The sequence below is a fragment of the Pagrus pagrus genome (genome assembly GCF_965226575.1).
Source record: "Pagrus pagrus genome assembly, chromosome: 8".
Classification (NCBI taxonomy): domain Eukaryota; kingdom Metazoa; phylum Chordata; class Actinopteri; order Spariformes; family Sparidae; genus Pagrus; species Pagrus pagrus.
The window spans coordinates 26,013,026-26,029,689 of record NC_140192.1 but is presented as its reverse complement, the minus strand read 5'-3'; the positions used below and the strand labels follow the sequence as shown (position 1 = coordinate 26,029,689).

Below are 16,664 nucleotides of genomic sequence, written 5' to 3'. Positions count from 1 at the left end.
TAGGTTCGTTCTCGGGCCAAAGTAGAAAAAATCCGTGCCAGTCTTTTCAACAGCAGTGACCTGATTGGCTTATCCAGTCTGGAAGGTGAAGAGGAGCTAATAGAGTTGACCAATGAGGAGATCCTCACAGCCTCCAGTGTTAATCAAAGCCTGTTTGACACACAGGGGAGCTCTGCTCTTGAAGACTACTTCCTGGACAAGTCGGTCAGAGGTTGGTGTTTAACTCTAGCTAGATATTTTCTGCTTTTACACAGTGACATTTGCTCTGCCAGTATAAAATCTTATCTCTGTGTTTTAAGGTGACAAGCTTGTACCCGGAGCGAGAGATGTCCTCACAGATATTTTTAAGAGCTGTGTGCACTCAGAGCAGATGCTCAGCCTCACACCAGCCAAGCCAGTTAAAGTGTCTGACATTTACCTCAGCAAGGAGCAGATCAACGCTCAGACCCCTGGAAACCTACTGCATACTTTCTTCACCAATGTCAGGCCTCCAAAGAAAGTACTTGAGGATCAGCTTACACAGGTATAAAACACATTGGCAGGGAATGTAAAAAAATGCTGTAATTAACTTATATATAGCAATGTTATGTATGTACTGTACATTCACGTGTCAAAATAATTTGCTTGTATCAGATTCTAAGAAAATATGGCACTCCCAAGCCCAACAAGAACAAATACAGCAAAGCAGGAAAAGAACAGCACCAAGGAAAGGTTGTGAGCACCAAGAGGCCCATCACCAAACCTCCCACCAAGGAAAAGTCTGTGCTTAACAGTGTCAGGTGAGTAATGTAGCACAAGCAACGTATTTACATGTAGGTACATTTGCACATTGACACAGTAATTGAATGGAATTTGCTGCTCTCTTATGTCTGCCAGGACTGCACTGAGTGAGAAGAAGACAGTCCTGAAGCCTAAATCTCCTGAGAAATCCAGACCTGATGAGAAAGATGTGGAGAAATCTCCTGCAAAGAAAACTGAAGGTTAGCAGAAATCACACACACACTTTGACTACTCCCATGACTGAATATATTAGTTGGCGGACAGTGTTTTCAAAAAGGCAGACTTTTCTGCATAATACCGTTAGATCTGTTAAGAAATTACTCAGCTCTACGCGCCTTCCCTTGTTTAAATTTGGGTTTATTAAAAAAAACTATTAGCCGATTAGATGATAATCCCTGTGACAGAAAAGATTTTTTTTTCTGGTTCTGTCTCTGTTTTACATAACTGTTGGCATGTTGTTACCATTGGTCTGACAAGGTTAGCAAAGTTAAGATATCACTTTGCACTCTTGTAACCTGTAGCTGTACTACGATGCCCTACTACCCTACAAGAATCCTGTTGTGAAACCAGGAGCTGTGAGCTGCCTCACATACTACTCTGTTTTCTTTAGTCCCAGAGGAGAAGTACCTGACACTGGAAGGCTTCCATAAATTTGCTGTCGACCGAGCCAAGCAGGACATCCGCAGTGTCTGGAGGGCAATTCTGGCTTGCGGTTATGATCTCCACTTTGAAAGGTGAGACTGGGGAGTCATGCCCCAATAGCCTGCACTCAGACTGGTGAAACTAAAATACAGTCACATTCACGAGCTCTCTGGGAACTGAACATGTTGTTCTGTTGTGACATAATGTCCTCTTCAAACTTTTATTGAATTAAGTTTTAAGAATTATTATAAAATAATCTGCCACTTCTGATTTATTGACTCTTCCAAGCATTAAAAATGATTTTGAATTAAGTAATTATGAATTTTCACACTACTCATTAAGTTGTAATGCAGCATGACATCTTCATATTTTTGCCATTTTCAAGACTGCATCATTAAAGGGTCCATGAAATCCACCCCCCCCACCCCAAAAAAACCTTACTGAAACTTTACTGTATATATTGTACAAGTAGAAAAATTGAAGTTCTTCAAAAAAAAAATTAAAGATATGATATGTAGGAATTCTGCATTTAAAATGTCCAAAAAAAATGACTACACCTTTGTTTGATATTTTGTTGAGTTGTGTACTTACATTATGCCACATTTATCCAACAATGTTCAAACCAGAGAAACCCACAAGTTTTCTCAAGGTAAAGGTGCGTTTAATTTGATTGTCATTCTCTACTTCCAGGATTGTGAAATTGGTGAGCGATACCTCGTCTGTGAACATTTGTGCCTGAGTCACGTCAGATTGATTTTCATCAGCAGTGTATCTGCCCCAAACAGCCAGACTACTTGACTGTAAACTCACTGTCACCTAACTTTTGCTAGCATTTGCACACTAATGATGTGTGTGTCTGTGAGTTTAAATGCTGGTCAGTTCTCAGTGAATTCATCACTCACCAGAGATTCCAATCCTCTCTCTTCTTTTCCGCTCTCTCCTCCGTAAACTTATGTGTACATTCCCCCTCCAGCTTGAGTCGCAGTCAGTATCACTGCTACAGTCAGGTTGATAAACAGGAGCGAAGATAAACTCAATTTTTAATTCCAAAAGTTCAAAGAGATCTCTGAGCTCTCAGGATCAGAGCAGAATCTGATGTGACTCCAGGTGTTTATTCTACCAGTAGGTCTGGCTCTGCAAATGTCTTTGGTTTGTTTGATAAAAAAGCCCCCTTTAGGGAAGAATTTAAATTGTACGTTTAACAATAGTCAATAGGCTTCATTAGTACGACTGCTATCGTATTAAAATAAGTGACTAAACATTATTGGAGGTCCCTTTTAACAGCTGCTGTGCTCTGTACTAGGTGTACGTGTATAGACACTCGTCATGCCCAGAAAGCCTGTAGGAAGTGGAGCTTGGAGTTGGACGTGGCATTGGTCCAGTACATCAACAGGCTCTGCCGTCACTTGGCTATCACACCAGCCAGACTACACCCACATGAAGTGTACCTGGACTCCAGTGATACTGCTGATCCTCGTGTGGCCTGCCTGCTCAGTAAGTAAACCACTTGTTTGTTACTGTTTAGGTAGTAAACAAGACAGTTATCCTCCTTTTTCATGACATGGCTGTTTGTCTTCTATTACATGAAACTTTTTGTGTGTGTGTGTGTGTGTGTGTGTGTGTTTAGATGTGCCCGTGGAAAGTCTGCGCCTGCGCTTCGCTCTGTTGCAGTCCCTCAACAACACCTTGGAGAGCTTCTTCCTGCCGCTAGTGGAGCTGAGACAGACACAGACCTATCAGAACAGCATTGCAGCACTGTTATGCGAGGCCAAAGGTGAGCAGGGTATCGGCACTGATCTAACAGGACAAGGAGACAAAGTCAACCAAGACAAATGTCTGAACTGGGCTCAGACAATGTGAATCTAATCAGATGTTATTCTTTACACTTATCCCCTCATCTCCTTTCTCTGCTGGTTACAGGTCTAATATTTTATGACACGAAGGTCACTGTAATGAACAGAGTACTGAATGCCACAGTACAGAGGACAGCAGACCATGCTGCCCCAGAGATTACGCTTGATCCACTAGAAATTGTGGGAGGTACGCATTGCTTTCTTTTGTTTACATGTTTATTGTTTCCCATTTCACATCAACACTCTGTCAGTGTCCCTTTGCCTTTCAGGTGAGATCAGATCATCAGAGAACACATATTTCTGCCAGGCGGCACGTCAGCTGTCTTGTGTGCCATCGTCCCAGCTCTGTGTGAAACTGGCCAGCGGAGGAGACCCGACCTATGCCTTTAACATCCGCTTCACTGGAGAGGAAGTTCATGGCACAAGTAACAATTTTGCCTACACATCGTTTTCCGTCTGCCTTGCAGTATTTTACTTGTCAAGACGTTTTTTTCAAACCTAACTGTACCATTGTTGAATCTGTCTGCAGGCGGCTCCTTCAGACACTTCCTATGGCAGGTGTGCAAGGAGTTACAGAGTTCTGCTCTCTCTCTGCTGCTCCCCTGCCCCAGTGCTGCAGCCAACCGTAACAAGGTCCGGTTTCTTTGATCTGCTCTTTTCTGTTCTCACTGTGTCTTGTTTTGACGCTTTTGTTCTTATAACAAAGCATATTTGTCCAAGTCCACATTATCTTGCACAACAAAGTTAATCAGAGATTGTGTAATATGAACTGTTGTTTGTTTGTGTTCCTCAGGGGAAGTACATCTTGACACCCTGCCCGATCAGCTATGCAGAAGAACAGTTGTTGCATTTCTTTGGTCAGCTTCTGGGCATAGCCATCCGTGCAGATGTGCCACTTCCTTTGGACCTGCTGGGCTCCTTCTGGAAGGGTCTGGTGGGCGAGTCCCTCGACCCAGAGCAGGACCTGCAGGAAGCAGATGTGCTCACCTACAACTATGTCAAGAAGTTTGAAAATGTAAGGGACCAGTAAAGTGTGCCTCATGTCTTCACCTGCTAACAAGAGCTGTAACTAACAATTATTTTCATTTTTGATCCATCTGCTGATTATTTTCACGATCAATCCCCAAGTAAAAAAATCATGAAAAATGCTCATCACAACTTGTCGGATTCCAAAATGACATCTTCAGATTGCCTTTTTTGTTTAACCAACTGTAGAAAAATCCGACGAGTCTTCTTTTGCTATCATAAATGACAAAGAGAAGTAGCAAAGTCTTACATTTAAGATGCTGGAAACATATGTTGACATTTTTACTGGAAAAATTATTGAAAGGATAAATTGATCGTCAAAGTAGCTTGCAACTAATTTTCTTTCAATCGTTAATTGTTTAATCATAGCAGCTCTACTGCTAATGCAACTGTTGACCTTAACATGACCTCTGTCCTGTGTCCCTGCAGGTGAGCGATGAGACAGAGCTCGAGGCCCTGTGTGCGGAGATCTCTTCCCAGCACCATTCAGGAGAAAGCCCCGACTCCCCCAGCCGGCCCTGCTGCACTTTCACCTATGTCACCATGACGGGGGAGGAGGTGGAGCTTTGTCAGGGAGGTCGCAGCCTCACTGTCAGGTACAGCAAACTTGTCATCATCACTTCTTTTAAACTTCAGTTATCTCTGTGTAGTCTGATGTCTTTTTATATGTTGTTTGATTGTGTGTGTTAAGCTGGGAGAATAAGGATGTGTATGCGCGGGCGGTGCGGAGCCTCCGTCTGAGGGAGCTGCAGAACATTGAGTGTATGACAGCGGTGCGTGCGGGACTCGGCTCAATCATTCCCCTGCAGCTGCTCACCATGCTCATCCCCCTGGAGATGGAGCTGCGCACCTGTGGCCTGCCTTACATCAACCTGGAGTTCCTCAAGGTAATTAATGTATTTGTGTCAAAGTGCATGTAAAATTACAAAGCAAGTGTAAACATTTACATATATATTGCTGCGGGTAATGTAAGAGGTATTCCCTGGCCCTCTGGTCCAGAGAGATGTGTCATAAAGCGGTTTCAGCATTACAGAGTCAGTTTGACTTGACTGTATCAGAACTATCTTACACAAACAAACAAACATCGCCTTCTTTCAGGTAAGTATTATTGAAATCTTATCCTTGCTGCCCTGCTCTCTCCCTCTGAAGGCTCACACCATGTATCAGGTGGGTCTGATGGAGACCGACCCGCACATTGAGTTCTTCTGGACGGCCCTGGAGATGTTCACTCAAGAAGAGCTCTGCAAGTTCATCAAGTTCGCCTGCAACCAGGAGCGCATACCGTTCACCTGCCCCTGCAAGGACGGGGGGCCCGACACCGCCCATGTTCCCCCTTACCCCATGAAGATCGCCCCTCCTGATGGAGCTGCAGGTAATGGCTGACAAAGTGTTGACAGGTCCGTGATCAGTCACCAAGGGCGCTATCTGTGTGTGACGCTTGTAAGTGCAGAAACTACTGATAGTGATGGTCAAAGCAGCTCATCCTGTCTTGTAACTGCAGACAGACTTTGAACATGTTGACATAGCTTGATTGTGTTTGTAATTTAATGGACATATGATGCAGTTCCATGCGGGCACACTGTTAGTTTCTAACTCATCTTTCTCAGAAGAGCGATCTCTCCTTGTTTCCTGACTCATTATTTAAGATTACATGCTAAAACGGAACGTCAGCTCAGGTTTACTGCAGATAAGATAACACTCTATTTTATCACCAAGCTTATTATCGCTAACAACAAGTCATTGGCCCTCTGCAGTTCCAGGAAAAGCTCCAGTGGTACAAAAGACTCATTATGTAATAGCATTTTACACCAAAATTAATGCATATATGTGTGTTTTTTTTAACTCAGGTAAACTAAAAATAGGTGACTGACTCCTCTTCCATTCCCAGGAGATGGGTTTTATGTTCTGTCATATTCTATTCACAAATGTGACGAAAAACAGAGAAGTTAAAAAGCAGCAGATCATAAATCACATCAGACTGCATTGAGAAATCAAGCTACCAAGTGAGCCATCAGCCAAGGATCTGGTCCTGACATGGAGGCCAGTGACGATGTTTCTTTTTTTTCTAACTCTTACTTTAGTCTCTCTTTCAAACTCAGCCCAGACTGAACAATATCTGAGAACTGCTTGATCGGAAATGGATGGAAAATGTGTGAAAATTAGCAGATGTCATGTTTCCATCCCTGCCGATAAACACCTGTGACTACTGCAGAGTCATTTGATGCAGGAATGATGCTGATTGTACACATTGCCGTTGACGACAAAAGCCAGATGTTAGTGGGTGTGAGTGAGTTTTTGTACAGTGCGAAAAGGGCATAAAAAAAGTATTTGTGGGGCGCCCCAGTAGCTCAGCTGGTAGGGCCCCAGTGTGGTCCAGGGTTCAGATCAACCTGTGGCAGTTTGCTGGATGTCATCCCTTCTCTCTCATCCCGTTTCCTGCTCTATGGCTGTACTATCAAAGTAAAGCCTTGGAAAAAGCCCAAAAAGTAATGAAAAAAAGAAAGATACAAGTAAATTTGCTGTAATAAAATGTGCTGTTTTTCTTCTCTCCAGGTCAGCCAGACTCGCGCTACATTCGCGTAGAGACCTGCATGTTCATGGTGAAACTGCCCCAGTACACGTCTCTGGATGTGATGCTGGAGAAACTGCGATACGCCATCCACTACCGCGAGGACCCTCTCAGCGGCTGAGAAGACTTGACAACCCAACGTTCCCAAGCGTGTATACCTGTCCCCGATACCCATCTTATTTTATCCCCTCACACTACTGGATCTTCCTCTGAGACAGTCCTTTATGCTCTGCTGCTCCACCAAAACCACACATTTAATTAAATTTTATTTTGAGTGAATGCTTTGCATGTTTATCCCTGCTTTTTTATCACAGTTTGCACAAATAGTACATTTCATGATTATGTTTGATTTTTGTGAGGAATTCAGGGACGATAATCTGAACCAGCACTGACACCGATAACGAGCGTCTGTTCTGGTTGCACTGAGTTTGAGGATGGCATTGAAGTGAAACAACTGTGACACAGTCTTTTGTTTTTTTGTTCGCCTTTTCCCTTCCCGACCCATTACAGAGGGTTTAAAAAAGGTTTAGTCAAGTTCTGTGAATTTAACAACTGAATGGGATGAATTCAGATCAGCACTTTACAGCTGCGAGTTCAATTCGTGATTTCTGAACACTCCAGTATTGAAAGCGTGGTCTCGGCAACACTAGCTCTACTCCGAGTTGCTGAACTTTGCATATCTGTGAAGGCAACAAACAAAGTGTTGCCCTCCTAAGGCTAAACCTAGCTGCCTCCCTCTGCCTCCCCTCTGTGGGGGTGATGTTCTGAAACATGCCTTTGCTGTAGGAGCCTCTCTCTGGAGGGCGATGCTGGTTGTGTGTGAAAAGACAAACCCAAATGATATTCATAGAGACGGAGGTACGACTATTACCAGAGACAGGAAGTGTATGATGCTGCCTATTTTTGTCAGCTGTGAGCAGGCAGAAGATGTGAACAAGTGCTGTACAGGATTTTATGTAGTTTACTGCCTGTTTTAAAAAAAAAATATGAACCGCTAATGGACAAGCTAACTTATGCCTATATAAACTGAATACATTTTATCCGAGTCTCTGAAGAGAGGGTATTTAAGTCATGTAAAAAGTCATATTAATCTATTAGTTTATGAAATTGCTCTTTGATTTTTGGAATATCCAAGTAGCTTTGGCGGCATGGTAGGTCAGGTAGACTGCAGAGGCCTGCTGGTTCTGATATATCTGCATTTCAGGTTCGCGAAACCTGCGTTGCTTCGTTGAAAATATGAAGGAGATGATGTTCTCATGAGCTACTCTCCCACATCGTTTGTGTGCTACTGCTACTGAATGTGCAACAACCCACCCCCCCTCCCTCGCTTCCCGACATACACAATCTGCATACACACAAAGGGGGAGGGGCGGCGGATTATCTTGAGTTCTGCCTTTTTCATAGTTTTCTTTAATGAGCGAAGATCAGGATTCTGCTGAATATTATTATTTTTTTTTTCATTTTACCATAACCAAATGTTTAGCTGTGTAAAAATTAAATAGGTAAAAAAAAGTGTAAATACTCTGAAGTTATGTTTGATGGCAGTTTTTATTAATTGCTAATTCACTTCACCTTTTAATTTTTGTTTCTGGTTTGCACTACTCTTCCAAGAAAAGATTCTAAAAATGAGCAAACTAGGTGATGTCTGTTGGATATCCAGTTTGTTGTGTTGTTATTTTTTATGAATTTTGGAAATACCAGTAATCTTATCACCTTTGTCTTGTACTCAGATGGATTCAATTTCTTCTAATCATGGTGAAACATGTTTTCTTGTGTGAGTAAAATCGCCATTTTACTTGGATAGAACTGAAAAACACACCAGAAATGATATTCGGCGCATATTGGATTGTTGAATTGCTTGCGAACTTTCGGTTTCGGTTCAGTTCTTTTGAAGGGTGATTATACCGCTGCTAACAGGGACGCTCTCTCTTCTACTTCCTCCTCCTGCCGGGGGGAGTAGGTAAGGTTATAAAAAGGACATATCCATACAAAGAGGTGTTGCGATAAAATGTGTGCTGTACATTTACTTGATATTTATTACAATTATTTATGGTTGCATTAACTTAACTTTTACTGTCTTACCTCTGCACATCAGAAACTTAACATATCTAAAATGGATTATACAGATGTAAAGAATCAGATGGCATTTGAGATTTCTGTGTCACAATAAAGAAATGTCTTCATGTACAAAAACTTTCATTGTTTATGTCATTTATATCTAAATTTCTGTTTATTATCTCTGCGAAGGAGGTTGTGTTCTCACCCATGTCTGTTGGTTGGTTGGTTGGTTGGTTGGTTTGTCAGCAGGATTACACAAAACTTTTTTCCACCAAACTTGCATATAGGATGGGTCTCGACCCAGAGAAGACCCCATTTACAGTCTTTGTGTGTGGATCCTGATAAAGGGCCAGAACCAGGAAGTTTTTTTCTCACTTTCCTTAAAGGTGCAATATGTAAGATTAAAAGAAAAAACTAAACTAACTAAAAACAACAATTTGAAAACATTTGATTTTTCACATCGCGTAAATACATACATATACATACATATTGTGTTAAAGAGAATTCTCCTGAAGTTAGCATGCTAACCAGCTAGCCCTGGCCCGTCCTTTCTAGTAATGCTACTTCGAACTTCCTGTCCAGACCACTAGCTGCTCGGCTAACACAGCTAACTAGTTTACGGACACTATAGGTAGCAGGAACTATGGTGATATACTGCACCCCATATGTCCATACATATTGCACCTTTAACAGCAACTTTAACTTTTTTTCAGGGAATAAATCATGGATCTTGATGAAAAAAATCAGGTGTATTTAGGTGGTTGGTATTTATGAGTGATGCAGGTCCAAATAATAAAAAATGATCCCGTGGATTTAAATATGTTTTATGTGATATTGGATTAGGTTTGATTGGTATGCGCTCTACTGAGTATCATTCTAGTTTTAGTTCAGTTTTGGTTCAAGATAAACATTCAGTGTGGTGAGGAAAACAGGTTTCATAAATGGGTGTTTTTTTACTGAAACCCCCCCAATCTGGGTCATTTACATACCTAATGTGACTAAACAGTGTTGACATGGTGAAGCGGTCATGCCTGTTACATGTCTGCACAGACAATGGGTGTTGATCATAATGAATGATGCCTGTGAAGCGTGTTTTTCTCAGCAGGCTTTTTATGTAACACCTTCACAACCGGCTCTGGTTGCGTCACCACAGCCTGTAAACCGGACACCGATTAAAGGCAGCGAGTGCTGGGCTAGGCCAGTTCGAGCTGGATCTCCAGTCATGCTCCTCACTGACTCACACTGTCCCCTCAGCTCTATTGTATGCTCTCTTCAAAGGGAAACCATCTACAACTATAGATTTCATCAACAAAAGTCTGAAGTAATTGGTCAGATATTTGTATGTTAATTGATAGTAATGTATTATGTTTATGCAGTATAGCTCCCATAGCTGTCCCTCTACTCCACAATAGTCCAATTGTGTCCTCCCAGAAATAATTTAACAACAAAAAACGTCAGTCGAACACATTTATTTCCAGACTTTTCCTTGAATTTAAGTAAAATTGCTCATCTTTAAGACCAGATCTGCAAGGTTACCCAAGAGGAATTCGAGGAATGTCTTCAGCATGTTGACTGCTTGGTTTCAAAAGAGCCAGTCCTGTCCCTCACATACAGCTGTCCCTCTTCCCTCTCCACCCTTGTTTTAATGACCCCCAACCCTTGACCAATGAGCAGCTAGGAAAAGGGCCACATCCCAAACAATCCAGCCAACTGGAGTCTTGGAAGACCAGTGTGTGGAGACGTCTGTTGTGAGCATGCAACTGACCTAAAGGCCTGACCTGTCTGGCATTCACTGCTGTTGTGTAATAAAAACTTCCCTATTAGAATTTGTTCAAGACGTGAAAACATGTTCTGCTGTGCTGACCGACCTCATTCACTGCTTTGTTTTAAGTTCTAGGTCAGATCTAAAACTTTATGATTGACTCATTCATTCATGAGGGATCACAGCCGCTCCAGGACGTAATTCTGAATGCATCGTGCAGAAGCTCTGACTGAGGAGACAGAAAATTAATTAGAAAGTAAGCCACTGAGACTACAGGGCTCATAATGAATTATTGTACAGTTATTAGTTTGATGCCATGGGAGTGACTGTAATGAAGCTGTAGTCCAAATATTTGCATAATATAAACAGTCCGTTATCAAAAGGCTTTACATATACACAGTATATAGACAAGCACATTTTATGTACTGAAGTATAGTGGATGCTTGTTTTGAAGAGTATTATTTAAAGGATAAGTTCACCCAAAAATGAAAATTCAGTCATTATCTGCTTTCCTTAATGTCAATGGAAAGCAGAGTGAAGGTCAGTCCACTAAACATTTCTGGAGCTTCACAGCAAAATCTAAAAAACAATTAACTGAAAGAAAAAGAAAAAAAAGTCAAAATGGCTCCGTTTAGCTCATCCATTGTAATCCAAGTCTCAGGGATCTTAAATTTATTTGAAAAGACATTATTTACCCTCTTTTTAGGCCAAATTCTTCACTGTAGCTGCTTAGCTAAAAGCGTCAGCACACAACCTGTCAGTGCAAAAGCTCAACGCATGTGGAGGGCATAAATAACATCTCTTCAAATTGATTAATCTGTCTTCTGGACACTCCACTCAGTGTTGGAGGTTGGAAAATCCTCGCTGAAATTTCCAACTTCTCACCTCAAAGCATTCCAGGTGCACAATGTGGAAAGCTGACGAAAAACTTGTCTGACAGGACAAAATGAAGTCTCTTTGACAAGTGTACAATGACTGAACCCTCAGCAGTGCGGCCTCTTTGCTTATATAAACAAAACAGAGGAGAAACAATAAATGGACTAACAGACGCTATAATACATACATGTTGATAGTAATCTCTCTATGATTCCCAGTTAAAGCTTCTGTTGTGAGGAAGTGGTTTGATATTTATTTACATACACAGTCTGGAATAAGCAATGGCATATAACTCAGTACATCTACAAGTACTGTACGTAAGTACAATTTTGAGAATTCTGCACTTAACTTAAGTAATTCCATTCTCTGCTTCTTCATACTTTCAGTCCACTACATTTTTTTTACTAGTTACTTTGCAGATTTTATGCTGCATCAGAGCCAAAGTGGTGCATTTTTATTGACAATCTGATTTAAAAAACGCTGATTTCGATACTCAGTGTAGATCTGATAATTAGCCAGGCCGATAATTGGTCATACGTGTAAACTTATACTGTATAATATACACTTACAGTTGATACCAGAAAGATAACTCAAGTATTATTCGTATCTGTGACTTTCCCTTTAACCAAAGTATCATTTTAACACAGTATATTTTCTTTTGCTCAAGTAGGACATCTGGGTACTTTTGACAACACTGGGAATAAGAAGCTGTCAAAGGAGAGAAATGATCTTTAGGCAAAAATATTCAGAAATATAATTTATTAATTTTTAAATACATCTCAAAGTACAAAAGCACAAACAACATACAAGCACTTTCACAAAACAAGCACGCCAAATACAAATGCAACCTAAATGTGTCAGTGTAGTTGTTATTTTTACATTTTTGTTTTTCTAAAGGAGGTCTCTCTCTAGTCAAGAACTACCTCCAACAGAGCACATCACAATCACATTATCACAAGATTAAAAAAAGAAAAATCCCTCCAGCAGCTCCCTGCTGTCGCATGTGTCAGTCTCAGTGCTCAGGAGAGTTTCACAGTCTGGAATGATTTGATCTATGGAGCACAGGAGTAATGGGCTTTATGGATTGAGACCAGCTGATGGAGGAACAGAGGAAAGGTCAGGCAGACCCGAGGTGGTCGGCTACGCTAGATAACACCGAGCTGTTTTTTCAGCCTCCTCAGCTGCTCCATGCTGATGTTGTTGCCGCCGCACACCACGATGACCACCGGGCCCAGGTGCTGTGCCAGCTTGCCCTCATTCTTCAGTCTTTTGATAATGTCACTGTACACAGCTGCCAGGGCAGCGCCACAGGCGGGCTCCACCAGGACCTTCTCATCATCTGCAGAGAGAGGACACACCCGAGAGGTCAGTCTCACAGCTAATTTTGTGGCATTTCAAATCTGCTGTGCACGAGTTCAGGTTGTACTCACCTACAAAGCGCTCCACAGCTTTCACAGCCTCCTGATCTGTGACTACTTCTGAGAAAACTGTGTGCTCGTTCACCAGTTTGAGAGTCTGTGCAGACACCCTCGTCAGGCCCAGTGTGGTTGCAACACTGGAGAGCAAAAAAAAAAGTCAGTGTTTACCACAAAAAGAGAAACACTATGAGAAAAATGTCCTTTTAATATCCATGATTAGGGTTTTCTACCTGGTTATTTCAGGTAAGGTGACCAGCTCCCCGGCCTTCACTGCTGCATTGAGGCTGTGTGCTCCCATGGTTTCCATGGCTACAATGGGCACGTCAGCCCAGCCGGCGCGACGCAGTCCCTCCACCACTCCGTTCAGCAGGCCTCCGCCTCCCACCGACAGCACTATGGCTCCTGGCTTCTCCCTCAGGTCTTGCTCCAGCTCCTTCACCAGAGACGTGTGGCCTTCCCTGCAAACAAACACAAAAACAATCTGTCAGTTTCCTTGAAATTCTCTATTGAATTGGAGGAAACTCTGATTTGTTTCCTCTCTCCTTTAAGCCAATAAATCTTCCTCATAATACTGATCATATCACAAGCCCATGATTCCAGTAGTTTATGGTTGTTTTTAGCTTCGACTGTGACGTCAAATGTGTAAATGGATTATCTGACAGCCTCTCACACTTGATAAGATACCGTGTATCTGACATGAAGCTGTACTTGAGTATGAGTATGAATGACAGTGCATGATAAGAGAGGTGTTGCTATCAGTCACTTGCACATTTTAAAACAACTTAATTTCCTTGAGAGAGGGCTCTTATCACCTCTCCCTCTCTATCTCCTGACGACAGATAGATCGCAGTACATGACCGATTTCTGCACATCACACACTAATGTAAGCGCTGTCACAAACAGTCCATGAAAGACAGACTGACTGTCTTACCAGATGAGGGGATCATCGAAGGGTGAGATGAAGATCCAGCCCGGGTTGTTGGCCACGAGCTGCTGTCCGTATTCAATGCTCTCATTTAGAGCCTGAAAAAAGAGACACAACTTCATTTTATCTGATGAATTAAAAACCTTTAAAACATACTGTGCACCAAGCGTTTGCTGCCCGAGGAACTAAAGCTGGCTGCGTCAGCATCTTCTCTAAAATCACCTTTGAAGCCTTTTTAGCAAAAGGCTAAGATGATATTTTGAAATCTCCTCAAAAGCACTTCATAAATGCTAGGACTGGATGACAAAATTAAATATCATGATAGTTTTTTAGAAAATACCTCAATATTGTGACAAAATTGTGAGAATGACTACTTATACTGTGATGAATTATTAACACAAAGAGATTTTTGATAAATAATCATCAGTAAGGAATCAAATATAATATAATATAAGTAGAACAGTCTGGTAAGTTCATAAAATGACATCACCTTACTGTAATGCAGCCTTTAAAACCAGGAAAAGACAACACTTAGGTCATATCAAGTTATAACAAATAATACTAAATCTAAGACAGTACAGTCTCATATCACAATAACGAGATAATATGATGTATTGTCCACGAACCTTGCCATGAATCACCACGGTGGCGCCCTCGTCCTTCAGCCTCTCCACTGTTGGGTTTGGTGTAACACTTGGAACCACTATGGTTGCAGGTACCCCGAGCTGACGGGCAGAATAAGCTGCTGCCATCCCTGCATTTCCTCCTGTTGGGTGCAAAAGCGTCAAAGATTACACTCTCAGACACACCAACAGAGGTAAAGACTGTTCTTGAATTGATTTTCTTTTGCTTGTTGCTTCAGTGCTCACCTGAGCAGCAGACAAATCGCTCACATCCTCGCTCTGCCCACTGAGGAAAAAGAGTCAGGAATATTAAAGTCACTTTCATCAACACAGGCTAAACTCCTTCTAAAACAGGACAGGTCACATTTTATTCCAAAAGTGGTTTACTCACAGTTCTGCAGAGGTGTCCGATGCCCCTGATCTTGAAGGATCCTGTGGGCTGAGATGAATCCAGCTTGAGGTAAACAGAGGTCCCAGCTACTTTGGTCAGGACAAGGCTCTGCCTCACTGGAGTGGCCACATGAAGAGGCTGCTGGGTCTTCATCTTGCTGTGAAAGGAGATACGTTTTTTTTTTTTTTTTTTAAACCAATACTTTTTTCTGAAAAATAATAGATGACTTTTCGTGCTTCATCTTACCAGTCTGTGGTGGATGACAGGATGAAAATCTCCCAAACTTCCTTGTTCTTTGCCTCTCTTGCATCTGAAGTGCATATATACCTCCTTGTGCTGTGGGCTTGGCAAAGGAGGCCCACTTGCGGACCAATCAGCTTCAGGCATTCAGCCACCAGACTGTCGCAGTGATCATGATGAAGAGGAGGGCTGATGATGAATGAAATTGAATTTCATCCCATTTTCTTAGACAACAAATCATTTTCTTGGACGTCTCTGTGTCTCATGCGAACTCAGATATTCAAACAGTCTGCACTGGTTAAACTGGGAGGATTGTGCACTGAATTGGTAAAAATGGGTTTAGATTAATTCCCACCTGTTATAATTAAAAATGACTATTTTTAATCTGTGATGGAAAGCGTGTGAAACATGTTTTCCCGGCATCATTACATAATAACATAATCGTCTCGCCTCCTTTGTGACCCCCATGACATTTTGACACGCTGCCCTCTGCATGCTGTTCTCCCCTCTAAAGGAAGTGCACACACCGCCGGCATTACCAAAAGAGTCGCTCCTATTTTCGCTCCGATGGCCGACTACCAAAAGCGGATTCAGCGCTCAGCCTCCTCAAACTTGAAAAATCCGGAGCTCCGACACACAGTGTGAGCTGCTGTCTCAGGACAAGTGGAGTAAAGTACTTTGAAAAGACTTTACTCAAGTATATCAGTGTGTTTGAAATGGGCTACCAATTAAAATAAGTAAGTGGTGGAATGTAACTGAGTACTCGAGTACTTTCTGCTTTCTGCTACTTCATGCTTCAAAGAGAATATTGTAATTTATATTTTACTCGATTACATTCATCTTAACAGCTGTTGTGCAGATTAAGATTTTACTTCAAATCATCATAAATGATTTTAATTGTAAAAAGTACATCTTGTTGCAGTAGCCTTTATATAATAGCCAACAGTAAAATGCTGCATGAATGTGCATCAACAGTAATAATCAAACAATATTAATAAGTCTGTATGCAGCTGGATGATTATTTAACATGTAGTTTTACCTGAATATGATTTTGCATGCAGAAATTTGACTTGTTATTGAGAATCTTTACACCACTGGATATAGGTCAGTCTGTCAAGTGAGGTTGCTCACTGTGTCAGGTGGGAACGAACAACTTGGTAAAATGAGCTGCCTGGATTTCAAGCACATTAATATTACTTCTATAATATTCTGAGCCTTGTACAACCAAATCAGAGTGTTAAGATAGAGAGGGAACAGGCACAGGCCTAAAGTAGGATCCAAAAGTCTTAGACCACTAGTCAAAAATCAAATTACAATATAATATTATTTCATTTTTTATTACAAATTATAGTATAAGATTAACAGTTTGAGCATCAGGTTTAATATTAGAAAATGCCCATGAATTTAAGAATATCTTAGTATTTGGTTTGTCCCTCTTTTGCCTTAAAGACAGTATGCAGTCACGCTGGCATGGACCCCACAAGTTTGTGGTAAAACTGAT

The 16,664-nt window shown here is 41.6% G+C and overlaps 2 protein-coding genes across 3 annotated transcripts in view; one reads left to right on the top strand and one right to left on the bottom strand.

The window, feature by feature from the left end:
* hectd4 (HECT domain E3 ubiquitin protein ligase 4) overlaps positions 1 to 9,064 on the top strand; it is a 41,578-nt gene extending 32,514 nt beyond the window's left edge. For both annotated transcript variants that reach the window (XM_084360555.1, XM_084360556.1), the window contains exons 62-76: positions 4 to 211; positions 300 to 523; positions 634 to 779; positions 877 to 980; positions 1,391 to 1,514; positions 2,726 to 2,916; positions 3,050 to 3,196; positions 3,343 to 3,462; positions 3,545 to 3,700; positions 3,805 to 3,908; positions 4,069 to 4,290; positions 4,731 to 4,897; positions 4,993 to 5,188; positions 5,451 to 5,673; positions 6,855 to 9,064. In XM_084360555.1, the coding sequence (XP_084216681.1) occupies positions 4 to 211; positions 300 to 523; positions 634 to 779; positions 877 to 980; positions 1,391 to 1,514; positions 2,726 to 2,916; positions 3,050 to 3,196; positions 3,343 to 3,462; positions 3,545 to 3,700; positions 3,805 to 3,908; positions 4,069 to 4,290; positions 4,731 to 4,897; positions 4,993 to 5,188; positions 5,451 to 5,673; positions 6,855 to 6,991 (2,469 nt within the window). In that variant the 3' untranslated portion in view covers positions 6,992 to 9,064. The remainder of the gene's footprint in view (positions 1 to 3; positions 212 to 299; positions 524 to 633; positions 780 to 876; positions 981 to 1,390; positions 1,515 to 2,725; positions 2,917 to 3,049; positions 3,197 to 3,342; positions 3,463 to 3,544; positions 3,701 to 3,804; positions 3,909 to 4,068; positions 4,291 to 4,730; positions 4,898 to 4,992; positions 5,189 to 5,450; positions 5,674 to 6,854) is intronic.
* Positions 9,065 to 12,314: 3,250 nt separating this feature from the next.
* On the bottom strand, positions 12,315 to 15,214 carry LOC311260966 (L-serine dehydratase/L-threonine deaminase-like). The gene is made up of 8 exons (XM_084359302.1): positions 15,170 to 15,214; positions 14,924 to 15,080; positions 14,779 to 14,818; positions 14,536 to 14,675; positions 13,916 to 14,007; positions 13,215 to 13,442; positions 12,997 to 13,121; positions 12,315 to 12,905 (listed from the first exon to the last, which is right to left on the bottom strand). The coding sequence occupies exons 2-8, from the start codon at positions 15,074 to 15,076 to the stop codon at positions 12,712 to 12,714; spliced, it is 972 nt and encodes a 323-aa protein (XP_084215428.1). The 5' UTR covers positions 15,077 to 15,080; positions 15,170 to 15,214; the 3' UTR covers positions 12,315 to 12,711.
* Positions 15,215 to 16,664: the final 1,450 nt, after the last annotated feature.